Genomic DNA, 27,152 nt, shown 5'->3' on the forward strand with positions numbered 1-27,152 from the left:
AATAATTTTTTCCTCGTCAAATTTGTGGTCCCGAAACCACTATTTCGACTAGGCCTAAAATCGGGCTGTTACAAACCCGATCAATGAAACTTAATCCAACCACAAAATCATAGTCATCAAGTGGTATTACCTTAATGGATGCCTTACCGATCCAATCCCCAAGTTGGAGATCTACTCCCTTTGCAACCCCCTTGATTGGAACACTTTCTAAGTTTACTGTTTCGATCCGACCCGGCTCATTTTCAATATTAAGGCTAAGTTTATGGGCAACCCCTTCGGACATGAACAAATCAGAAACCCTTGTGTCGACAAGAGCATTTAATTCTCTGTCAGCCACCATGATATCTACAAACATCAGCCCATGACCCGTCTTGTCTTTGACACCCCTCAGTATCGAACCAAGATTGTTATCCTCCATATCTGACTCTACTTTTTCTTCCATAGCAAAGAGTGTGGCCTTCTTTAGACAGTCCTTGATCATATGTGGGCTATCACAATGGAAGCCACTTATAGGCCCACTCTTCCTTTTATCCCAAGGCTTCCTACAGTTTCCATTCCTAGTGGGCCTTTCTTTGTCTCCCCCACTATTTCCCTTTGGATTGAATTTGGGCTTAGAAGACTCAGGCTTATCTTTCTTACCACCAAATTCGAAAAACGATTCTGCTATAGACATGGCCTTGGTAAGCTCTTAGACTCCTCAACGTTGCAACTCTTGCTTCGCCCATGGTTTCAACCCATCTATGAAGGAAAAGAACGCCTCTTTCTCACCCATAATTGAGATTTGAAGCATGAGTTAACTAAAATCCTACACTTACTCCCTCACAGTTCCTTGTTGCGAAAGCCGGCTCAACTTTGCCCAAGCCTTATCCTCGGCATACTTTGGATAAAACTGTGCTTTGAACTCGCATTGGAACTCCTCCCAAGTCCCAATTTTGGTCCCACCACATCTCATATCGGTGGACCTACGACGCCACCACAATAAAGCAACATTAGTAAGATACATAGCAGCAGTAATTACCTTAATGGCATCGTTCGTGATGCTTTTGGCATGGAAGTATTGCTCGAATCCCCACAGAAAATTGTCCACATCTCTTGTAGACCTTGTTCCCTTAAACTCCTTGGGCTTGGGAACATCCATTGCCCAAAGTAGCCTTATAGATTGTGAGTTAACCCTTGAGCTTTTCTCCGATCTAGATCCGTACATGGTCTATCTTGATCTAAATAGACAAATTCAATCCATTTAATACCACTAGCATTCAATTTAGTCCACATTTCATATTTATGTAAAATTACCATTTTACCCCTAATATTTTAACTTTTCACAATTTATACCTTAAGCTCATAATTGAAATCTAAGCATTTTAATCCCCCATTAAAGCTAACTGAATCTATTAGGGACTTATATCAACCCATACAAACCATCATTTCATAAATTTAACATGAACTTTTACTATTTTTACAAATTAATCCCTATATGTAAATTTCATCGAAAATCACTTTACAGAACTTGTTTATTTAGCAACAAGGATTCATAATTTACCATTTAACATCAAGAATCATACAAAAAATTCATGGCATAACCCTCAATCTTTAACAGTTTTACAAATTGACCTTTGGGCTAGCTAGATTAAGCTAAACCACTTCAAAAATATAAAAATCATTAAAAACGAGGCTTGAATACACTTACATGCAACGAAATAAGCTTGATCAAACCAGCTATCTTCCCTAATGGTGGAAATGGCTAGGGCTCGAAGACAATGAAAAATATGATAGTTTTCTCATCCTTTAATTTATTAACATTTAACCAATTTATCAATTTACTTAATTAACCTTTAAAAACCATTAAAATTTTAATAAAACCATGCCATGTATATCCACTAACTATTTTTAAGTCCTTTAATTTAAGATTCCATAGCTATTTGGCTTCGTTAGCTATAAGAATTCCACTCTTACACTTTTTACGATTTAGTCCTTTTCACTTAATTAATCATGCAAACATCAAAATTTCTTAACAAAATTTTAAAATGACTTTCCTAACATCCCATAGACATTAAAATAATAATAAAATAATAATTTACTCGTCAGATTTGTGGTCCCGAAACCACTGTTCTAATTTGACTGAAAATGGACTATTACAATATTTGTTGTCAACGTGATCTACTTGTCCAGTTAGCAGTGTACCTACCCTACCAGAGGCATAAAAAATGGATAAATTCCTCACTTAACATCAATTTCACTTTTCCAAATTCATTCACTCCCAGACTAATTCATACACTTCCATACCTACTTTCACATGCGTACATACCATGCATCATCTTATTCATAAAACAACTCATATGATTCATTTGTAAACATGTAGAGCTTTTCATGATGCTTCACATATACATACCTTCACCATTTATCTGTGCATTCATCTACATAGAATTTTCAATTATAAAATATTACTTATGAGTCAAGCTAAAAACTCACCTGAAACTCACCTTTACTGTAACCCAAAGTTCCAAACCCAAACATCCTTCACAAACCAGCAGCAACAACTGCTTAAAAGAACATGGATTCACCATTAAAAACCCATTTATAGATAATTTGCTATCATATCATTTATAGACAACCCCCATGTAGGGTCTCTTATTCATATCTTACTATTTATGCTTCATAACATCTTTACTATTTCAAAATCCTAACATGCAGAGATATCAGGCTTACAAGAAGGTTGAAACATCCACTCATAACCCCATAAACCTTAGCTTCTAGTTTAACAAAGAAGAAGAAAATATTTAGTCTTAAGAAAAACTTAAGCGTAGAACAGAAGGAAGAAAAACCATCTAAATGTTCCCTTCTTACCATATATATACCCAAAACCTCTTAATGGATCTTGAAAAGTGTCAAATGCATACAAAAATTGTCTCTATAATGTCTTACAAAAACTAGAGAAAATATAAAAGAAAATCCAATACTGGTGCTATTTGACCAGTCAATCTATTCAGTTGACTCCCAACCAATCATGTTATAGAATCCATTTTGCACATTGTTCGAGCACACTTGGCGTATCACACTTATGGTGGTAACTCATATGGCATGGCCTTAAAGAAACTGTAGTGCCTTACAGCTTTAACATATACATAGCAGATGCTTTATGCTCAACCAAAACTTTGAGGCGTACTTTTCGCTTGTCGTACTATTTTTTCAATTGGAGAATGCTACGAGAATAAAATTTGAGATACCTCTACGGTGGATCCTTTACACCAATCTTTAGTTTTCCAGAAGCCTATAAATTGGCGAACTAACTACCACAGTGTTCTAAAATAGGTAGCCTTTGCATCATACGCCCTTCTTTCGGATCCGCCACTTTTGAGGTGTGATAACATTTTCCTAAAAAAATAAATTCTTATTTGATTTTTTAATTCTTTTACCTATTTACAAGTTGGAAAACATTGTAACACCCTATAACTAGCCTGGTCGCCAAGCCTAAATATGGGATGCTACACCACCATCTCATGTCACACGCAACAAGTAAAAGCTTATTCTAAATGAAGTGTCTTTCATATTATCATTCGTATAGGTTCTTGACTAAACATATTCCTAATTATTGATTACACATGTTGATCATACATCAAAAGGTCTTAAAATAATAATTAAACATACATAAGGTCCATTTAACAAAATCTTGCATCCTTGTCACGTAGGTATCGATACTGACACTAGGGTATCAATATTTTCATTAAGTGGTATCGTTACCACCTAGAAAAAAGATACCAATCTTGCATTTTGTTTCTCAATTAAAATCCCAAAGTCTTGAAAATTGTCGGTACTTATAATGAATTATCGATACTTTAACCCTGAGTATCGATACTTGAGAAAATGCATCGATACCAAATCTCTATTCTGACTTTCTGCATGTTTCAAAACACAGAGGTATCAATTTTAAAACCCAACTATCTATACCTCTACTCTAGACCTAAAAAATACAGCATACATAAGCAATTAATCCATTCCAATTTAGTTCCTAAACATTATGCATCAATTAGTTCGACAAATAATCATTCAACAGCCTAATTAATAGTTCAATATAGCAAAATTATGTTCGAGCAAGTAACGACAATCCATCCTCATGTTCATGAACCCAAGCATAAAAATAACATGTAATCCTTATAAACCGAACATTAAGGCTAAAATTCCGAACACTAAGGCTAAAATTCCTAAAATACCCCTAAAATTCCTAGGCCCTATTTTGGAGTGTTACAAACATATTGTTGGTGACTTAGTGATGCCAAAAATGACATCCCGTATAATGCATAGGACTACAGTAGTAGCAAACACTCGTTTATATCTTGTGTATCGTGTTTTGTCACCTAAAGAAGCTCAAGGTACAACGTTGCTAATACTTCTGAACCCCAACTATACGAACAGACAACTTGAAAATCCGCCTACAGAGGCAAGTACATTAGGTGAACTTTATTATTACATGTATCAGGCATAAGTACCCTTTATTAGCTCCAATATATACGCTTGAGCAGCGCACATCTTCTCCCACTCAAAAACACTGCTCGATAAAATTTTGAAATTTTACTTTAACTAGGAAAATTTCAAATTGGTACACTTACCAGTCAGAGAAACTGATAGCAAAGCGATGTAAGTTTGATTATTTTACTTGAACCTATGATTGCAACACTGTCAACTAGGAGCCCGAGTTGCAATGCAACATCTTCTAAGGTGATGATGTACTCCCCACATGGCAATGAAATGTATGGGTCTTCGGGCGTCACCTTTCAACCAAGGCGAATATCAAGTTGGCCCTAAGCTCAAACATCAAAATCAATGTCGTCGTTCCAAATCCCGCAACATCCAAACAGGGGAAAATGCGTTCATTCGGTTGGTAGCTCGGACCATGGACACACGCTCTCAGGATGCGATACTCACCCTATCCATAACAAATTACCATATTAGTTAAATATGCTAATTAAAAAATAATAATGTGCAAATTTATAAAATACCCATGAATAGCAAGTAGCAAATTTTTTTTACTGAGACATTAATCATCATAGCAGTGCGACCGATTTCTCTAATCAATTAACTCATTTCAATATCTACACAAACAAAATTGAATAAACATATCATTTTAAAATAATAATATTTCTGCATAGTAATATTTACCACAACCCGTTTTCGTAAATAATTTTATTTTTGTTTTATTTAAATGTAAATATCCACTTAATAATATTAATCACTAACTAAAAAAACTATAAACATAAGTATCTTTATTGAAAAAAATATTAACCTATAAAACATTAACAATAATAAAATCTTAAACCTTAAATCGATCTAAGTATTAAAAATAAAATATAAACATACAATATACAAATTATTATTACAAACAAAAATAAAAATAATACCTTAAAACTCTTAACAAGTTCTCCTTAAAACTTCAACACAAATAAATTTTTTCTCCCCCCAACTCTAACACAATTAATAACACACAAAAGTCTCTCATTCACTTTCTTGTTTTCAATTGGGTAAGGGGAAACCGTTTATTATATATAAGAAAAAAATAAAAGGATGGAGAAAAAAAGGTTGGGGGTGAGCCGTGATCGGTTTGGTCTCAGTCAGGCGGCACCAGCTTGACATCCTGCCGTCTGACGTGACCAATTGGTCAAATTCACCTCCAGCTATTTCTTTTATTTGTTTTTTTTCATTTTTTATTTTCTGTCACATTTTAAAAAAAACACGTTAATGCCGCCAATGTGTCAGGTGACACCATAAAAAATATTCACCGTGTATTTTTATTCTATATAATCCTCGAAAATACATGTATTCTTTAAAAATTCATATTAGTATCGTTAATATGTCAAGCGACACCACTTAAAAAATATATATTTTTTCCAAAAACATGATTAGCTGATAATTGGAGAAAATATTAGGGTGATGCTGCATGGCAACTTGGTGACACCTTATTTTACTATAGAAATAGATCCATTTTTATAATTAATCTATTATATATTTTTGTATTTAATTTTTTTATATTATTTTTTGTAGAAAACCCATACACTAAAGTCTAACATAAGAGAGAGCGGAGGCACTATAGCATAGAAAATCTATAGCGGACGTGGAGCAATTAGATTGGTAGAAGAATATAGTGTAGTAAGCTAGCCAAAACGGATGGCCTTTTGTGTGCCTGTCGGCAAACGGGCAAAGACCCTTCACTTACATTCTTGCAGTGGTTGGTATCTTCAATCTCCGCCCCCCAAAATCCTTTTCTATTATTAATCCAAATCTTCTATTCTGTTAATTTCACAATTTTACCACTTAACTTTTAACATTTTGTTTTCCATGGACCACTTTCTCCATTCTTCTTCACCATCTGAAGCATAAATAAATATAAAATACAAATATTGTGCTCTCAAATTCCAATCCTACTATTGTCTTCGGAAAATGGGTTTCCTTGTCGGGCTGCTGTTCGGTCTTGTCGCCGGCCTTGCTATTGTCGTTTTCTTTGTTCGCTCTGAGAACTCTCGATCCAATCTTCGAACTAAGCTTGTTAGTCCTTCACTAATTTCTTCTCTTTCTTTTCTTTTCCAATTTGATTTTAAATTTTTTATTCTAATCTTCTTTTTGGATTGCAGGCAACCACGGTGGCTGCTTTCGCAAGAATGACAGTCGAAGATTCTAGAAAGATCTTGCCGGCAGAATTCTACCCTTCTTGGGTGGTGTTCTCTCAGCGCCAGAAGTTGACTTGGCTTAATCAGCACCTTACGAAGATCTGGCCTTACGTTAACGAGGTCAAGCTTTGTTTAGTGAATGAAACAGAGTTTTATTTTATTTTATTTTTTAATTGTTTAGATTTGGTGTTACAGGCAGCATCGGATCTGATAAAGGCGTCGGTTGAGCCGGTGCTAGAGCAATATAGGCCAGTTCTACTGTCTTCTTTGAAGTTTTCCAAGTTTACTCTCGGCACTGTTGCACCACAGTTTACTGGTTAGTTAATTTGCGTAATTTATCCTTACATTATGAAAGTTTTTATTCTTATTTTTCTTATTCGGTTATCGTTATTTTTAATTTTTGGAACTTGAATTATTAACGGGATTTCTCAATGCTGTTCCCAATGGCCATTAGTTTCCTGCAAATGACTAAAACAAAGATCAGTTTGAATTTTGGGACATAACTGTTCTAGATGATAGTGTAGGCAAATAATGTATGTGGTTATCCATAAAGTTCAACACTGGTTGCCTTTTTTTCTTAATCAACGCACTTTTTGTTCTCCTTTACTAAAATGAGACTTTTCTAGGCGAGTTTTGGAATGGAAGACTCAAAAATTGGTTAGAATCTTGTTAATGTTATGAATCAATGTCATTCTTTAGGAGTAAGTATCGTTGAAGATGGAGCTGATAGTGTGACAATGGAGTTGGAAATGCAGTGGGATGCAAATTCAAATATAGTACTTGCTATCAAGACTTATCTTGGTGTATCACTACCTGTGCAGGTATCATCTTTATAAGTCTTTGCTTATTTCTGATGGTTTCTTGCTTGGAACATATTTCATCATTATACCTAGAAAATTTTTCTACTTACCATGCCGTCAAATTTCTATTGAAGGGTCATAAAAGATGTTCTCTATTTCCATGTTTCAGTTGATGTGATTAAAAGTATATCTTTAATGAATAATGATTCTAAACTATGGAATTCTTGAGCATTTCTTGGGCACTTATGGAAGAGTTTGACCACTAAAAGAAATGAAGACCAAGCATATGCAGTTTTCTAGGATCTTTTAGTATGCTGCACTCTAGCAGATATTTTATGTATGGGTTTCTCAGAAACTTCGTGCAGAAGGCTTATAGTTATTACTTATTAGATCATTTAATGCTAACTTAACTTCCTAGGCGCATATTTTGTAGTAATATTTTATTGTTTGGGACTATTCCACCCTCCTCCCTTTTGACATTGCATGCTATGCTTACGCCTCATGAATCTTGTATGCCTAACTTAGTCTGTTTTTTTTTGGTTGACTTAGGTGAAAGATATTGGATTCACTGGAGTTTTCAGGTTGATATTTAAACCCCTGGTGAATGAGTTTCCTTGCTTTGGAGCTGTTTGTTATTCTCTGAGAAAAAAGGTGTGCTATTTGTATCCAACATTTCCAGTTAATGCATGTTGAGCACACCTATTTACCTAGGAGAAAGAGCTTTAATTGTAGACATAGAAAGAAATGCAATCGAGATGCATTTAACATTTACCTAAATGCAATTTTCTGGTACCCAAAGAAGAAGAAAACAATTGATGCTTGGGGGAATTTTCTTAATGGTTTGTTGTTAATTAAATTGATTAGTTAAGGTCATAACACTGAGAAAATCAATTGTAATCATGCAGATATAAGCAGGTATTAATTGCATTAGTTTCCGTTGAGTAATTGACAGAGTCACTCTTGTTTCCACTGTCTGATGTCTTTTATTTTGGTGCTTGATTTGATAGTTAAATATGAATTGTAGCACTGCTGTGTGTAAAATTTTGGTAAGAACTGATGCATAAAATAGCTTCAGTTGAAGCTAAAATCCATGATATTCTAGTGGAGCTAATTTTCCATTAGCTAGGCCACTGAAGGTGTACTATTTTGCCCTCACATGCTGGGGTTCGTTACATATACACTGCATGCTGGCATCACACATATATCCATGCAATTGATATAAGTTGGTAAATTGTCCATTTTTTGGCTTGCAGAAAAAGTTGGATTTCACCCTGAAAGTCATTGGTGGTGACATATCAACGATTCCTGGCCTTGCTGATGCTATTGAGGTTTGCATGCCTTTTGACACTGGATTATCATAATACTTCCAACATATGAATTTTGTACTGTATCAGACTCTCTTGAATTATTATTATTATGGCCTTAATTTTTGCATTATTGTACTTGTGCCCAACACCTTAATTTTGACACATTCATATATTTATGGGATATGATCCTCCAAATACGTAAAAAAACATAGAAAAAATTGAGTATACTTATATCTGGCACATGCTCTATCCAACACTCAAGTCTAGGTAACATAATTTAGTGGACAATTTTTGAGGACATGCCACCATTATAACCAAGCTGTCGTAAACTTGAGGATTTTGTTACTGGTGGTGATTTTATTGCTGCATATTGGCAGGGCTTCTTTATAGTTTAACCCTGAAATATAATTCATGCAAAGTGATGCATATGGTTGTTTTATGGTGTTCCGTTGGAAAGTTGTTGGCCAAGTTTCTTTCGGAATCAGTTAGATTAGTTTGCAAACATAATGTCGGTTGGATTGTTTTTGTACAAGATCTAGAGGTTAGAAATAAATATATTGCATTGGTTCAGTTGATTCATGTATTATAAAACTCATTGGAGTCCCAATTTTTACGATTTTTTAATATATAGTGTATTTATTTGAAAATATGGTAAAATTATATTTTGGCTTCCCATTTAAAAAAAAAAATTATTTGGCCCCTTCAAAAGTATTCAATTTAAACCTAGTAAAATTTGTACTTCAATGCAATAAATTTAGTAACACTTTTAATTATACATCATTTATTACTTTTAGCTTAATTTCTCTTCATTTTTAATTTATTAAATGGATACATTTACATTAGTTGTTTTTGTTAATATTTTTCATTTTATTCTCATATATTTAGTACAAATTGTAAATGTAATCTTATACTTTAATTTTATAATATTAATAGATTTATGCACATTTTAAACATTTTAATTATATTATAATTTTTTAGATATTGGAACTTTAATAATTATAAAAACTTTTAGATATGCAACTATAAACATAATTTATAATGTTTGAAAGTCGAAAAATATACATTACAATAGTTTTATATATGGTTGGCAATTTAAATATTATATAATATTTAAATGTGATAATTTCTTAATAAAACTATTCATAAATTGAGCTATAACAAATTTAGATAGCACAAAAGATTATTGCTTAGCCTAATTTAGTTCATCATCATTTAATTAAAATTAAATAAAAATATTTTAAATTAAAAAAAAAATCAAAGTTTATCTAAATCTTTTTGAACTTGTAATTTTTATAGATATAGCCTCGTGCTAGCTTTGTAACATTATGTGAGCTTTATGTTCAGTTTGGAATCATTACTGGTGAAGGTACTCTCAAAATATTTTGGACCTCTTCTCAAAATAAGTTAGTAATTGATCTCTGATATTGCTGTCCATGATTCCTATAGGGACACACTGTCCTAAGGGTCCTTTTTTCTTCTTCTTCTTCGTATTATTATTATTATTTTTTTTGTGTGTGTGTGTTAAACTTTGTGAGATGGAAGGTTTATTCATATGTCTAAAAGATTAACTTATCCTTCTGCTGCTTCCTATGCAGAGCACGATACGGGATGCTATTGAAGATTCTATCATGTGGCCTGTCAGAAAAATTGTTCCCATTTTGCCTGGAGACTACAGGTATGGCTTTTCCTTTTTGGTCATCATAATAGATAATAATCTTGTTCAATGTGGAAATGAAGAAAGTCCTAGGGACTTTAGGCTAACTTATGGACAACATACAGAGAGCCTTTCTCTCTGTCTCTCTCTCTCTTAACATCTAAGTAGGGGCAGGTCTGGTCAAAGAACTTGCGCTCTATTTGGTTTTACAAAACAGAGGTCACTTTTGTTTCTTGGAAGTTGGAAAAAGTAAAGAAAATATGTTTGGTTGAAAATTTTAAAAATGATTTTTGGAAAATAAAAATTTGTGAAAATTTGAAAACAATAAGAAGTTGTTTTCATTGTTTGTGAAATTAGAAAAATGAAAAAGTTGGAATTAAGGGTTTTTTAACTTAAATTTAATTATTGATTTTGTCCTAGTTCAAACCCATATAAACGGAGTGTTAATGTCTTTCTGTTTTCAGTGATTTGGAGTTAAAGCCGGTTGGAATGCTAGAGGTGAAGCTTATCCAGGCACGTGACTTGACAAACAAAGATATTATTGGAAAATCAGATCCCTATGCTGTATTATTTGTACGCCCTTTACCTGGCAGAACAAAAAAAAGTAAAATAATTGTAAGTTCTCACTCCCCTCCTTGCTTCCTCATTGTTCATTCCTAGAGAAAGACAAATTATTTCGATAATTTTTCAAGAGTTTTTAGAAGAATCTTTCTTTTTGTGTGTGTGTATTTTCCAGAACAATGACTTGAATCCTATTTGGAATGAACACTATGAATTTATTATTGAGGATGCAACAACTCAGCACTTGGTGGTAAGGATTTATGATGATGAGGGGGTTCAGGCATCTGAATTCATTGGATGTGCTCAAGTACTTTTAAGTGAACTTGAACCTGGTAAAGTGAAGGATGTCTGGTTGAATCTGGTTAAAGACCTGGAGATCCAGAGAGATAGTAAGTACAGAGGGCAGGTGAGCGCATTGATTATCCTCAGTATAATAAATTAATGATAGTTTATTCGTTTGTGTGCGTGCATGTATTTTCACTAAATAGAACTTGTTCAAGGCAATTCTTTTCTATCTTTCAAATTGTAATGCCTGCAGCAGGTACAAGTGCTAAATGTGCTAGTGCTTGGTCTGATCTTTTGTGACTTGAACCACTGTTTTTGGCCACAGACTCAAACCACTTTAGTATAAATGTTCTTTCTCCTAATTTACACCAACATCTGCTATTACCTTAGCGATAGCAATAGAAGGGTAATTTTAATTTTTAGCAATCATTTTCATTAGTTTATCTGCCTGTTGTGGAATAGCTTATTTTGGAAATCAATATTTACTCTTTCTCTCACATTCATTCATTTTCTTTTTAATATAACTAGCATTAAATTATACTAGAAAGAATGAGAAACTTGCTATAAAGGTGCTAAGCTACCAATTCAGAGAAAAATAATTACTTCCCAAACATCAATGCCCAATTTATCACACAAAATCCTTGTTGAGGGGGTCAACTATGTTGATGGCTCCATTCAGCCTAGTTTTTATATAGACTATAGCATCATCAGCGTTCGGGTAGTTAGATCTGAATTTCCTCAGGTTCCCATCTCCAGATGGATTAGGTAAGCAGTCAAAGCCCTCCGCAGCAAGAAAGCCTTAAAAGTCTTACCCTTGTAAAATTTGTAATGAGCAAGGATTCAGTCAAACTTTACCATCCAGTTACCAATCTGCTGCACAAGAAGAAACTTCTCCAGAGTATCCTGCAGACGTCTTTAGAAAAGCTGTAGGTCAAGAAAATATGGTCTCTGGTTTCTTCCTCCTCGTCATAGAAATAGATTGTAGTTTTATAAAGATTAGGGCCCGAATTCTTAATAGGAGAAAGAGTATGTAACCTATCCAAAACAACTAGCCAAGCAAAGAGCCTGTGTTTTGGGAGAGAACTGGTTCGTAACCAGATGGCCACAAGTTGTGTGCCTCGGTCACTCACTCTTTAAGTTATAAATATCTTAAATTATTTTTTCGTAGGCTGTTTGTTCTTTCTAGAAAATTTGTATCTCTATGAAAATGATGATATTTTTTTTTCTTTTGTTGGTTTTTAGGTGCATCTGGAGCTCTTGTACTATCCGTTTGGCATGGAGAACAGTTTTACAAACCCCTTTTCCTCTGACTTTTCAATGACATCCTTGGAGAGGGTTCTTAAAAATGGAGCAAATGGAACAGACGATATTGAAAATGAGAAGGCAGTTACACATAAGAAAAGGGAGATTATTATTAGAGGAGTACTGTCTGTGACTGTGATATCTGCTGAAGATTTGCCTATTATAGATTTAATGGGAAAGGCTGATCCCTATGTTGTACTCACAATGAAGAAATCAGAGTTGAAGAATAAAACTAGGGTAAGAATTTGACTGCCCAAAGGTGTAGTTGTCTTTTCTTGTTTTCATTTTTTCCCTTTCCTTCAGGGATTGGGTGGGGGGCATAAAGAATGTTTTGGTCCTTATAGTTATTTCCATTTTCAGGTTGTGAATGACAGCTTGAATCCTGTATGGAATCAAACTTTTGACTTTGTTGTTGAGGACGGATTACATGATATGCTAATCCTTGAAGTCTGGGATCATGACACTTTTGGGAAGGTAAATTATTTGGTTATAAGTCATATATATTCTGTTTTGTTTCTAAATTAGACTGTAGGATTAAGTTTTAAGCTACTAATCTAGATTCCGGAATTTTCATCACTTGATTGTTTATATATATATTTGTGATTTCTGGTTTCTGTGATAGTTATACTGAAAACTGAGTTCCTCTCTGTTTCCTTTTCTTACTCAAACAGGATTACATGGGAAGATGCATTTTGACATTGACAAGGGTTATATTGGAAGGGGAATACAAAGATTGCCTGCCGCTAGAGGGAGCTAAATCTGGAAAACTGAATATAAACCTTAAGTGGATGCCACAGCCGATATTCCGTGATTCCTAAGTGATCCAAAAACAGGTAGGTTGTGAGTTGTAAGCCAGGTCTTCTCTGCAAGTCAAGTAGATGGCAATGCCACCTTATTCCAATTACTGGTGTTCACTAAACCATAGCTCTCAGAGGATACCCTCATGTAGGAGCTAATACTTGAAACTGTGCATATGATTTATTTTTTTGTTCTTTTAGCGGCTCTAGACTGTGTAAAGTTGAGAGTTATGGATACCAATTGGAAGACATCAGAAATTGGGATTTGCACAAAGGCCTTAGCATGCTGTATTTTCTTATCAAATTTAATGTTTTCTTTTGATTTCTTATATTAATTTTTTTTTTCACCTTGTTTTGGTGTATGAGTTAGCAACAAGTTAACTTATATTTCTTACTTGTTCACATTACTTGTTTTTGAAAAAGAGTGAAAAACTTTTACTTACTTGGAAGAGATGTCATTTTTTACAAAAAGTTTTCGCTAAATCTTCTAATTTCAAGTTTAAACTAATACAAATTATTTTTTATGGTATGTTTAACAATTGTAATAAATAGGTATTAAATAAGTTTTTCCCTGATGTTCTTACCTAATAAGACATTATTGTTGGTACTCTCTGAATCCACTAAGTTTATTGAGATGTCTTCAAAATTCCTTCCCAATTCAGTAAGAAAATCTGGCTTTGCGGGAATGGGGCAGATCGGAAATTTAAAGTAGACTGATGGCAAAAAGAAGAGAAAAAGTTGACTAATTATTGAAGGTATACACTACATTTTACCCCAACAAAGTATAGCTCAACAACATTTAACCCATTAGACCCAAAATTAAAAGTAAAAAATGGTCAAATAAAGAGTTTTCTCTATTCCAGTTCATCAAGGTATGCTATTTTTTTTCCTGTGATTTAGTCAATTTTTTAAATTCAGACTTAGTCAATTGAAGGCAATTGATCATACGCCACTTCTTCAGCATCTGAGAGCAAAATCTCATCAAAACCATTTTCTGGTTCGGTTGGATCTGATACTAACCGATGACGTAAAAAAGAAGGCAGAGAAGGCAATTGATTGCTCGTTAAAGGTCCTAGTTCAATGCCGTCGTGTAATTTCAAGAGGTTGTTGGCATCACCAGGAACTTTGGTACACATGCATAATAACAAGAATTGCGATTTCCAAACCTGTCCATTAGGAAGTATATTTCTTTTGCACTGAGGGTCGTTCTCTACTAGACGTACAGGGACTTCAATGCTTGAGTCAGACACTGCCTGGTGTATATATTGCTGCAATAAATCAGCGCAATGGTTCACATTAGATTCATAACTGACAGGATACCGGGCAGAGTTGGAGAAGAATGTGTCATGACAAGGATGGTGTTAAATTATATGGCACTACCAAAAACTTGAGTCAGAAGCTTCAAAAGAGGGAAGGCACTACAATCCATGTTAATAAAGTGAAGCCGCTCAAAATATAAGACATCTGGAGGGGGTTTTCTAATGTATTTCTTCACAGACAACATAATCTTCCTATTTCTTCTCACATAGGGTAGGAAACCAGGGGTATCGATGAATGTTACTTTAATCCCATTAACAGTTCCCACAACCTCTCCAATGCAACCAGTGGCAAGCTGAAATGCGTCGGCCTCAGTTTTCAGTTGATCGAAGATAGGATTTATGGTTGCACTCTAGCCAACCTCAGTTTGGCCAAGTACAAGTATTTTAACAGAGAAATCTAGTTCAGGCAGCCTAGATGCTCTTGCTATTGATTCGGCTATCTCATTGTTTAAGTTCACTCTTTTCAAATTTGATTCCCCTACTCGAATCAAAGTTGCTAAGTGCATTCCATATAAAACTTTTGCCACCAGAAGACTATCTTGAGTTTGCCCCAACCGCTGGAGAAGATGCAGGAACTTAATCTGAAGATTCTCAATCATTGCCATTTGATCCATCTTTTTTCTAATAAAACTAATGTTTGATAGATCATAATCTTCAACAAGGATTTGCTGCTGGGAAGTATAGGGATCATTATCGTGAAAACTACCAGAATCAGGAGGCACCGACAACACTACCAACCTGTTGGCGTGAGATGAACCTAATGAAAGAAAGATCAACGCCTTGTTGGTTATAGAATTTACACAATCTATTGAGTAACATTTAGTCAACATCCACTAATAAGTGATAAAAGTAACATATTTTAATCCCGTTCTTAATGCATTTTTGAATAATTATTTATGCAAATTGGTGAATTTTATGCTCCTAATTATTTAAATTCATGTTTCTATATTTACGAGAACATTTGAGAGCGAAATGAGCGAAAAATAAGTGAAAATCAGACATTTGCAGCAGATTTCAGGACCCACACGGGCTGGACACACGGCCATGTGCCATACCGTGTCGATGTGGCAACTCGCATCACGAGCACGCAGAAAAACACAATTTTTAGGCTTTTTGGGCATTCTAGAGCCTATAAATACCAAATAGAAGAAGAGAATAGGCAGCCATCAGAGAGTATTGAAGAAAACAACTCGAAGAACACCATTGAAGCTAACTCTGAAGCAGACTTCCATCAAGATTGAAGACCGCCTTTTAATTTCTTTGAAGTTTTTATGAATTTCTTTATTTCTTGTGGTTATTCTGTCTTAGAAATGTTTTTATTTATAATTATGAACTAATTCTCTAGATAACTAGAGAAGATGAACCCTATGATGAATTATATTATTTGATTTCTATTTAACGCGATAAATACTTGATTATTGTTCTTAGTTATGTGTGCTTATTTCTTTTTTTAATATTTCCTGAATATTATTTCATGTTTAATGTGCTTAAATTAGAGGAGGAAAAATCTCTGTTTAAGAGTAGATCCAACATAATTGAGTGGAGTTGCATGCAGTCCTAGAAATAGGACGACATAAATATACCGGATTAGAGTCAAAGCTAATAGGGGAATCCATAGATCGAGTTAATACGACAATAAGGGTTTTAATTAGAAAGAAATTTTAATTAATCAACCTACAGTTAGTTGCTCTTACTCTCGAAAGAGATATTAGCATAATTTAGGGATTTCAACGGATCAAGATACCAAGTGAATAAATCGTTTAATTCAGATTCATAATGATATATGAAGTCTAGGTGGATTCTTTCCTGGGTATTGTTTAGCTTCTTGGTTATTATTCAATTATTTTCCTGATTTATTCTCTGCTGAGTTCTTTAGTTAATTAATTTAGTGGATTTTAGCTTAAACCAATCACTCCAATTTGTTGGTTAAATAATAGGAAAATGATAATTACTAGTAATTTTAGTCCCCGTGGATATGATATCTCTACTCACCGTAGCTATACTATTTATCGATAGGTGCACTTGCCTTTGTCATATTTTTAGTTAGTTTCATGACTATCAAGTTTTTGGCGCCATTGCCAGGGACTGAAATATTAGGAAAATTTTATTTCTATTAATTTAGCCATTTTTATTTTATTTTTATATTTTTGTTTTAATTTAATTTCTACATTTTAATTTTTCTTTTGGTTGCTTCTGGCAAGTTCTTTTGGTTTTTGACTAGAGGACACCTGTTGAGACCATTGCTTTTTTACAATGAGATTGAAAGTACTGCTCGCAAAAATCGTAAAGAGGCTAGAGAAGCAAGGCAAAGTCAACAGAATATAGTAGACGAACAAGAGGAAAACAATATTACCGAGGAGATGGGTGATAATCAAAATATTTAGTTACCTCCTGTAGATCCTGTTCCTCGTACTATGTATGATTATGTCAAGCACACTTTGATTGTGGTTGAATTAAGTATTGTGAGACCTACTATTGCTGCAAACAATTTCGAGCTAAAGCCAAACACAATTCAGATGATGCAACAGTATGTTCAGTTCGATGGTTTGCAAGATGAAGATCCAAACACTCATTTGGCCAATTTCTTAGAGATTTGTGACACTTTCAAGATTAATGGTGCCACTGATGACGCCATTCACTTACGAATGTTCCCTTTCTCGTTAAGGAACAAGGCAAAATAGTGGTTAAATTCTTTACCATGAGGTTTTACCACTACTTAGGCTCAAATGACCGAGAAGTTTTTCTTGAAGTACTTCCTACCGGCTAAAACAACTAAGTTGAGGAATGACATTTCTTCCTTTGCCCAAATCAATTTAGAGACGTTATATGATGCATGGGACAGAGTCAAGGACTTATTGAGAATGTGCCCTCATCATGGGTTACCTCTATGGTTACAAGTACAAATCTTCTACAATGGTTTGAATCCCTCGACTAGGCAGTTAATTGATGCAGCAACTGGTGGAACACTAAATAATAAAACACTTGAGGCAACTTATCAGTTTATTGAAGAGATGACACTGAATAATTATCAGTGGCAAGTCATGAGAACAAAATCGATGAAAGCATCTGGTGTTTTTAATCTGGATGCAGTCACCATGTTATCAAGCCAAGTGGAAGCACTGAATAAGAAAATTGATGGTTTATATTTTTCTACGCAGGTGAATCTAGTGATGCAATGCGATGCAAATGGAGTAGGGAATAATTCAGAATGTTTACCCTTTGGTCTTAGCACAAATAATGAGCAAGTTAATTATATGGGTAACAATTTTAGACCTCAAAATAACCTTTATAGTAATAATTATAATGCAGGTTGGAGGAACCATACCAACTTTTCTTGGGGTGGTCAAGGAAATCAAAAAACACAACCTTATCAGGAAGAGAAGACCTCGATGAGATGTTGGCAAAGTTTATCTCGGTGTCAGAAACTTGTTCTTAAAACACTGAGAAAGCACTAAAAAATCAGCAAGCATCAAATCAAGGACTTGAAAATCAAATAGGATAGCTTGCTAAATTAGTTTTGGAAAGACCACAAGGTAGCTTTCCTAGTTATATGGAAATTAACCCAAGGGAGCAGCTTCATACAGCTACTGTTTGAGACATGGAAAGGTTAGTTGAACTTGAATAAAAACTGAGGCAAGAAGTTGTGGTGAATAATGATGAGGTTGAGGAAGATAAGAAAGAGCAAAAGCCGATTGTCAGAGAATACAAACCTCGAGTTCTAATATCCAAACACGTTGAAGAGAGACCACAAAAACGAACAATATGGTAAATTTCTTAAGCTTTTACAAAAATTGCACATTAAATTACTGTTTGTTGAAGCCCTTTCACAGATGCCAAATTATGTCAAATTCTTAAAGGAGCTATTAACAAACAAGATGAAGATAGATGACTCGTTGACTGTGGAGCTCAATGCAGTTTGCTCGGTTATTCTACAAAACAAACTACCAAACTAACTTAAAGATCCAGGGAGTTTTACTATTCCTTGTCTCATTGGTAGTTTAAATATTGAAAATTCTTTGGCTGATTTAGGGGCTAATATAAATGTCATGCCTTATAAAATATTTAAACATCTTGGTCTTGGGAAACCCAAACATGCTAGGTTGGGTATTCAATTAGCGGATAGGACAATTAGATATCCTAGGGGTATTATTGAGGATGTACTTGTGAAAATCGATAAATTTATATTCCCTGTTGATTTTGTTGTATTAAACATGGATGAGGATAGTGAGGTACCTTTGACCTTAGGTTAACCCTTTTTAGCCACTGCTAGAAATATTCTCGATGTTGGTACAAGTGAACTTGTGCTTCGAGTAGGTGACGAAAAGATTACCCTTCAAGCACGTGAATCTGTGAGAGTCTCTAGTGAGCAAGATGATACTAAATGTCTTGTTAGTGTTAGTAATCATGTAGCTCAACATTCTTTGCAGGACATCCCTCGTGAAAACGTGTTGGAGCCATATCTTGAAGGTGACAGAAATCGAACAACATATGAAGCGCGAATGGTGTAACTTGATGAACTAAATGAATGGTGAATGCATTTTGAAGAGAAACCAAGAAAACACGACGAATACACAAAGCAACGCCATGATGTGTATGTGATGAGAATGAACCAATTCAAGGTTGGGGACAAAGTATTGCTAGATGAATCAGATCCATGTATTTTCCCTTCAGTGCTTGAGTCGAGCGGATCGAACCCATTGGTGGTACTAAACATTTTTCCATACGGTACAGTTGAGGTAACCAATTCTGAGTTCAACACATTTAAGGTAAAAAGTATCGACTCAAACCTTATTTTGGTGTTAAAATAGATAACGAGAAAGAGGAGCTTTGGCTTTGAGAACCACTATAACTGTGCGCATACAAGTTAAAGTCGAGCTTAGAATCTAAATAAGCACTTCTTGGGAGGTAACCCAAGTGTTTAGATTTTTTTAATTCTTTTAATTTTATGTTAATTTTAATTAAAAAAATTTTAAAAAATATTTTGACCCATACGGTCAGGACACACGAGTGTGTCCCAGGCCGTGTGTATGCTAGAGCAAATGATAGAGAGTTACACGATTTGAAGACATGGTCGTGTAGATCACACAACCTGGACACACAGACATGTCCTGGTCCGTATGAGTCTTGTGACTTAATTTTTTCGATTTTGATTGTTACACGGCCTAAGGTGATCCACACAGCCTGGTGACACAGTCGTGTGTATATTAGAGTGAATTTTCTAATTTAATTACGAAACAGTGAGTTACATGGGCTAGAGACATGGCCGTGTGCGAGACACAGCCTATCACACAGGCGTGTGTGAGATCGTATACCCCGCACGGCCTTGCACACGAGCGTGGGAGAAGTGAAGGATGTTCACATATGGTTTGGACACATGGGCTTGTCTGAGGCCGTGTGACCAATGGGCTTAATTTTGAAACGACACACGGGCTAAGGAATGCCCACACAGGCGTGTGACACAGTTGTGTGGCCCAACACGGGCCTTTACATGATCGTGTCCCTATTTTTAACTTTAGCCCTCATCTATTTTTGTCTTCTACCTCCCCCAACCCTTTCCCCAAAAACCCTAGCTGCCGCCAATCTTTTACTCCCTTCCCTAGTTCGTCCGCCACCCTCACACCCTCCATTCGCCATCATCCCCTCACCCATCCGACCTACTCCCTTCCCCTATTCTCCCTTGTCAAGAAAACCTATCCCCTCTCCCATCGAAGCAGTAACCTATCCTCATCATCATTCCCCTTTTCACCATCGTCAAACAACGCCCCACCTTTGACCTTCTCCTCTCCCCTATTACCCTATACGTTCCTTGCGTCGACCGCCATGTGCATCGCCCTTGCGCCATCAACCCCCACCGTTTTCCCCTTCCTTTCTTTTCTTTATTTTATTTATTTATTTATTTATTTCCTATTTCCATTACTTATATTTCTTATTATTTGTTTTATTATTAGTAGTGTTTTTCTTATTTTTTATCTTAGTACTTTATATTTCTTTTTCTTCTGATTTTGATTCTTGGGTTGGTTATTTTCATTTGGTTGTTTTTCATATTATTCTTATTTTTATTCATTTTATCTGTATTTTATTATGATTATTATATCGTATTATTGTGATTGTTATTTTGAGTGTTTCATTATTGATTGGTATTTTGATTACTAGGCTCTAGTTGCTTTTATTTTATTACGATTTTCTTATTCTGTTAGTACTATTTTTATCATGTCAGTATATAGTTATATTTCAACTTGGATTCGATATATGTCATGCGGTTTAATACACTGGAATAGTTGTTTTATTTGATGTACCGATTTGTCTCTCTGTTCGCTTTTTTACTATCTATCCTGATTATTTTTATATTTGATTTTATTCTAGGTACATAATGACGAACACAAGAGGAAAATCTAAGATCGCAGTTCCCACTTCGAAAAAGCGGAAGACTCCGGGCGCAACTTCATCGTTGGGCCCTACCTTCGACGTACGCCATTTATTTTTACAATTTTTATAGGGTCATTAAGAGGACCTATATCAGCATCTCTGACAGCGACTGTTGGTATTGGGCTGTTGTACTGATTGAGCGGCCTTAGAGCAGATTCATTTAGCTGATAGACTGTATGGCATATTGGTTGACTGGATTTGATCTTTTGAATTAGTCATTTCATGCATGTTTTGGTAAGGTTTTGAACTTTTGAAGTTGTGCAAAAAATGCTTGTAGGTACATATTTGGGTTGTTGATGGAAATGGCTTGATTTTGGCCAATTTCATGTCCACACGGCTTGAGACACGAGTTTGTGACTCAGCCGTGTGTGACATATGGCCCTGTGACATGGCCGTGTGTCCCTTGTAGGTTTTAAGGTTGTAAGTCAAGCTGTTACACAACCTAGCACACGGGCGTGTGTGGCCATTTCGAGAGTTACACGGCCTGGCACATAGGCGTATGGCTTGGCCGTGTGACCCAACTTCAAAAGTTACACAAGTTGGGACATAGCCTTGTGTCCCTATTTCGATTGTTACACAGCCTGAGACACGAGTATGTGTCTCAGCCATGTGAGTCACACGACCGTGTGACCCTTGCTGTAACAGCTCGAATTTGGGGCTAGTCGGAATAGTGGTTTCAGGACCACAATTTTGACAAGAAAAAAATTATTTTCATTATATTTTTATGATCTACGATTTCACAAAATGATTTTATGAAAATTTCGTTCGAAAATTTTGACGTTTGGGCACTCAATTTAGTCAAAAGGACTAAATTGTAAAAAGTGTAAAAGTTGAGTTCTATATGTTAGAGGTGTCCAATTGTTATGAAATTTTAAATTGGAGATCTTTATATGGTAATTAGACCATTGGTTAAGTTGGTGGACAAAAATGGGTATGGTTAGACATGTTTCCAAAGTTTTTCATTAAGGGCATTTTGGTCATTTAGTTATTAAAATGAATTAAAAACAAAATTAAAAGCCAATTTTTGTCCATCTTCAACCCTTAGGCCGAAGATTGCATGGAGAAACCATGGCTAGGGCTTTTCAAGCTTCCAAGCTCGATTGTAAGTCCATTCTATCCCCGTTTTTAATGATTTTTCCGTTTTTGAAATCCTCGCAACAAGATTTACCTATTTTTACCATTGTTTTGAACTAGGGTTTGTGTTTAAAAATTTACCTATGAATGATATGCATGTATTTTGATGTTTTATGGATGAATATGAATGTTTGGAGTGTGATAAACGGTTCATACTAAGTAATTTTCGATGAAAATGCCTAAAAGAATTAATCTGTAAAAGTTATAAAATATGTCACAAGTGTGTGAATAAGTGAGTATTGTGGACTGCTATAGTTATGAAAATGGTTCAGTTAGGCCTTAAATGCAAGGAAATTGAATAAAAATTATTTTACGAGCCCAGGGGCAAAATCATAATTTTGTGAAACTTTAGGGGCAAAAACATAATTTTTCCAAAGTATGATTTTTGTACTGGAATGAATAGTGTGAAGGTTATATAAGTTAAATGTATTATTATAAATCAAGAAAGACGAGAAATTGAAATTGATTGATAAAAAGAAAAGTGAAAAAAAGTGAAAAATTCCCGAATGAACCTTTGGAATAAAAAGGGATACGAATGAAGTGACAGAAATGATCACATGTGTGGCACGGATTGTGTGTAGGCCACTATGTAAAAGTGAAAGTGATGGTCACGTGTGTAATACTATGTGCAGGCTACTACGTGTACCGGAATGATAGGTTGCAAGTGTAGTACTATGTGTAGGCTACTATGCGTACCGGATAGTTTCGATCACGTGTGTAGTACTATGTGCAGGCTACTACGTGTATCGAATGGTACTGGTCACATGTGTAGTACTATATGCAGGCTACTATGTGAACGGAACATCATTGATTAGTAAGGTGGTTGCTATGTGCTGATTCCACCGAGTATCTGTTATTATTCCGAAGTGTTCATCGGGAAATTGGCTAAGTGTAATTGAATAATGAATATAGGTGTGGAATTGAATTGAATATCGACTTAGAAATGGAAAAGTGAATTTTGAATTGAATTGTGATTGAAAGTGAAAAAGTGAAATTATGAAAGAGTACATTTAGCAATAAAAAAGTTTAGACAGCAACAGTTGTGTGACTTTGAAAAATCACCAAAAATGGTGGAGATTTAATTAGAGGAAATTGAAGCTGGATGAGTCTATTTTCACATAAAAGAAACAGAGCAAGCAAAAGAGTTATATATTTTGAGATATTTGAAGTTAAGTTAGACAGAGTCAGAATGAGTTCAGAATCCCCTGTTCTGATTTTGGAAAATTTTCAAAAATTGTACAAAAATAATTATGGGATAAAGTTTATATTTTTAGAATCCCCAGTGAATCTATTTTCAAGAGAAATAAGCGGAAACAATATCCTAATTCTGTACAATGAAATAATTAATTTTTAGTGAAGAGAGGTCAGAACTATCGAGTAGTGAAACAGGGGAAAATTTAAAGAATAAACTGTACTATTTGGATATACCAAAAATCATGAAAATTTTATGGTAAAAAGATATGTGAATCTAGTTTTGAGGAAAATTTACGGATCTTAATTTGGAGTTCTGTAGCTCCAAGTAAAAATAATTTAGTGACTCTGATCCGAATAGACAGCTTTGAATATACATGTGAGTGAATAGTAAAATTGTAGTTAATGTTGTTTAAGTGTGTTATACACATTAAGGATGTGAAATGGAGAGGAGAAGGAGGAAAATTGGAAGAACATATGAATGATTTGTGTATAATTGGCCATATGCTCGATTATAATCGATAAACGATTGAAAAGAAATGATGTTTATAATTGTGCATTATTAGTTATAGTTAAAGTTCATGAGAGAAAATAAAATTTCATAGTATGTGTATGTGGTATACTTGGTATATGATTTGGTATGTAGCAATGTCAGAAATGGTTTATGAATTAACTCATGTTGATAAGTTTGGTGCTTATCCATGCTTATAATGCTTATACTATATGTTTATTTGGCTGGCATGTTTGGTGTGTATGCTTAGACTTTGGCCAAGTTGTGGCTGGATTATGCCACATTAAATTTATAAAATTATGCATTGAGATGGTATATGTCTAGATGAAAATATGCTTGTGATCATAAAAGGGTGGTAAGGTTTAAAGTTTGTAATCTTTATTAAAATGGTTTATCATGTGGTTAGTCTTCAAAAAGACTAGCTTGCGACTATGGTTGAGTGTAATGTTTATATATTGTGTGATATGTATAGGAAACAGGAGTGGAAAGGAAATGAAATACTAGGTTCATGCTTGAAGTGTAAAATGATGCAAAAAGGGGACGTTAAGTTAAATGATAAATATGTATTAGTATTGAACTTAATGAAATTGAATTGTACGTGAATTAAATGGAAATTGCAAATGATATGATGTGAATTAAATGAATTATTGTGGTATTGAAATCTATATTGGATTGAGAAATTGAATTGAATCATGAACATGAGAATCGTGAATTAAATGAAATGGAAATGAAGTATTGAATTGCATGAGTAAGTATTGGGTCTCAGAAGCCCTATTTGTTACAAATATAGTATTTTGAAGTTATAACATGAAGATTTATAAAAGCATGTTAAAAATAGAGTTTAAATTTGAATGAAATTTTATAACTCGGTTTAACATATTTATAAGTGTATGTGTTCTAGTAATGCCTCGTACCCTATTCCGGCGTCGAATACGGGTAAGGGGTGTTACAATGTGACATCGTCAGATTCGATCATAACGTTTAGACTGGATTTTGGGCGTTACACCTGCAGTTCAATTTTTCCAACTTTTTCTTAAATATTCCAAATGTTTCAATTTAGTCCCGAATTATTTCTAAAGTGTTTTTAAGGCCTCGAAGGCTCGATTAAGGGATGGTATGCATGTAAATGAACAAATTATGTTATGTTTATGTTAATGTTTAAGATATATGTTTTAAAGTTACGTTTTACGATAATGCTCCATAACGTTATTCCGGAGACAGATACGGGTTAGGGGTGGTATAAGATGCAAGTTTGTTTCTTAGAGGCCCAACTAATGGCTCCACCTCCGATTGTAAAAATCCATCCCGATGTGGACTTATTGTCACTTAGACTTGTAATCTAACTTACATTCGAGTAACCTTCTAGTACCGCAAGATAATCACTACAGAATAATCTCAAATTTTTTGTTTTTTTAAGATAGCCAAAAATCCTATAAATTCCTTTCCAATGATCAATACTATGACAATTTGTAAATCTCACCAATTTGCACACAGAAAATGCGATATGGGGTCTAGTGCAATGTATTGCATACATTAAACTTCTAATTGCGTTGGCGTACTCAAGTTGTGCTATAGCCCTACCATTATTCTCACTTAACTTGAAGTTAGAATTGAATGGAGTGTTCGAATCTTTGTATTCAAGTGTTTGAAGTTTTCCAGTACTCTCTCGATGTAGTGAGATTGGCTTAGTGCAAAGCCCCTTTCATGCTTTTGCACCTTTATACCTTGAATTGTATCGACCTCATTGAGATCCTTCATCTTAAAATTCGAGTCTAGATACTATTTGGTCTCGCGAACACCTTGCATATTTATCCAAAAAATTAACAAAGCATCTACATAGAGAAAAATAACTACACTGTACCTATCAGAGAATTTAGTGTAAATACATTTATCCGCATCATTATGTAAAAAACCATATGACAAGATAACCAAGTCAAATTTCTCATGCCATTTTTTTGGCACGTGTTTTAAACCATATAATTACTTGATCAACTTTCACACCTTATGTTCATTCCTAGGAAGCACAAAGCTTTCTGGTTGCTCCATGTAAACCTTCTCTTCTAGATCACCATTCAAAAAAGTCGTCTTAACATCCATTTGATGTACATGTAATTTATGGATAGATGCAAGTGCCATAAGAATTTGAATGGAGGTCATCCTAGCCACCAGTGCATAGGTGTCAAAATAATGTAGGCATTCCTTTTGCCTAAATCCTTTTGCCACTAACATAGTTTTAAAGGTTGGAGAACCCTCTATTGGAGTATTCTTCCTTTTAAACACTCATTTACACCCTATAGTCTTCGATCCTTGATGAAGATCAACTAGGATCCAAGTATTGGTAGACAATATTGAACCCATTTCATCATTGATCGCCTCTTTCCAAAATGTCGCATCCCTAGAAGTCATGGCTTCACCATAGGATTGTGGATCACTATCCACATTAAACATTATGGGGATCTTTCTAATTATATATTCTCTATTTCCCTCATTGAGAAATTCTAGAGATTGTGAAGAAATGAAATTAGGACCAAAGTTCTTTACTTTTCTCACTCTTTGACTTTTCCTCGGCTTCGTATCCTTATTGTTTCAAAGACTTCTCTTGCTTTGATCACTTGAGATCTTTGGTTGATATTCTTTTTTGAATCTGTTGAATCATTGAAAACTTTCTTTTCAATTAATACGACATCTCTTGTTTCAATTATCATATTTGGCACTAAATCAAGAACACGATAAGCTTTAGAGTGTTGGGCATATCCAACGAATGCACCTTTGACGGCTATTGGTCCTAACTTTGTTCTTCGTTGGTCGGGAACTCTATAGTAAGCCAAACACCCCCACACTTTGAAATAATCTAAGTTCGGCATCCGACCCTTCCATAACTCATATGTAGATACTTTAAATTTTCTCGATGGTATTCTGTTAAGGATATAACACGCAATCGATAATGCTTCACCCCATAGATTATATGGAAGTTTAGCATTTAATAATATCAAGTTAACCATATCTATTAAAGGACAGTTCTTTCATTCCACCAAACCATTTTCTTGCGGAGTATAAGGCGCAGAACACTCATGTCCCACACATTGTTTCTCACAAAATACATTAAATTCATTTGAAAAATATTCACCACTCTATCACTGTGAAGCACTTTGATCTTCTTACCAAACAAATTCTCAACCTCATTTTTAAAACATTTAAACATACAAAAA

The 27,152-nt window shown here is 34.6% G+C and overlaps 1 protein-coding gene, 1 non-coding gene and 1 pseudogene across 2 annotated transcripts; 1 reads left to right on the forward strand and 2 right to left on the reverse strand.

Moving 5' to 3' along the window:
* The first annotated feature begins 6,090 nt into the window (after positions 1-6,090).
* On the forward strand, positions 6,091-13,691 carry LOC107912465 (synaptotagmin-5). Its single transcript, XM_016840655.2, has 12 exons — positions 6,091-6,534; positions 6,621-6,776; positions 6,852-6,972; positions 7,356-7,477; positions 8,006-8,107; positions 8,710-8,784; positions 10,359-10,438; positions 10,882-11,032; positions 11,154-11,384; positions 12,506-12,802; positions 12,926-13,039; positions 13,237-13,691. The coding sequence occupies exons 1-12, from the start codon at positions 6,430-6,432 to the stop codon at positions 13,381-13,383; spliced, it is 1,701 nt and encodes a 566-aa protein (XP_016696144.1). The 5' UTR covers positions 6,091-6,429; the 3' UTR covers positions 13,384-13,691.
* Positions 13,555-15,793, reverse strand: LOC107907321 (translocase of chloroplast 90, chloroplastic-like; annotated as a pseudogene).
* A 1,662-nt stretch (positions 15,794-17,455) lies between these two features.
* Positions 17,456-17,562, reverse strand: LOC121220479 (small nucleolar RNA R71). The gene has a single exon (XR_005917680.1). It is a non-coding gene; the product is annotated as a small nucleolar RNA R71 (small nucleolar RNA).
* Between the last annotated feature and the right edge of the window lie 9,590 nt (positions 17,563-27,152).

The sequence above is a fragment of the Gossypium hirsutum genome, chromosome D08, assembly GCF_007990345.1.
Source record: "Gossypium hirsutum isolate 1008001.06 chromosome D08, Gossypium_hirsutum_v2.1, whole genome shotgun sequence".
Taxonomy (NCBI): domain Eukaryota; kingdom Viridiplantae; phylum Streptophyta; class Magnoliopsida; order Malvales; family Malvaceae; genus Gossypium; species Gossypium hirsutum.

Excerpts from the sequence above, each read along its gene's own strand:
- LOC107912465 (XM_016840655.2), top strand. The coding sequence starts at position 6,430 with ATGGGTTTCCTTGTCGGGCTGCTGTTCGGTCTTGTCGCCGGCCTTGCT. Across the intron at positions 11,033-11,153 it reads CAAAAAAAAGTAAAATAATT|AACAATGACTTGAATCCTAT; the intron begins GTAAGTTCTCAC and ends TGTATTTTCCAG. Across the intron at positions 13,040-13,236 it reads ATCATGACACTTTTGGGAAG|GATTACATGGGAAGATGCAT; the intron begins GTAAATTATTTG and ends TTACTCAAACAG.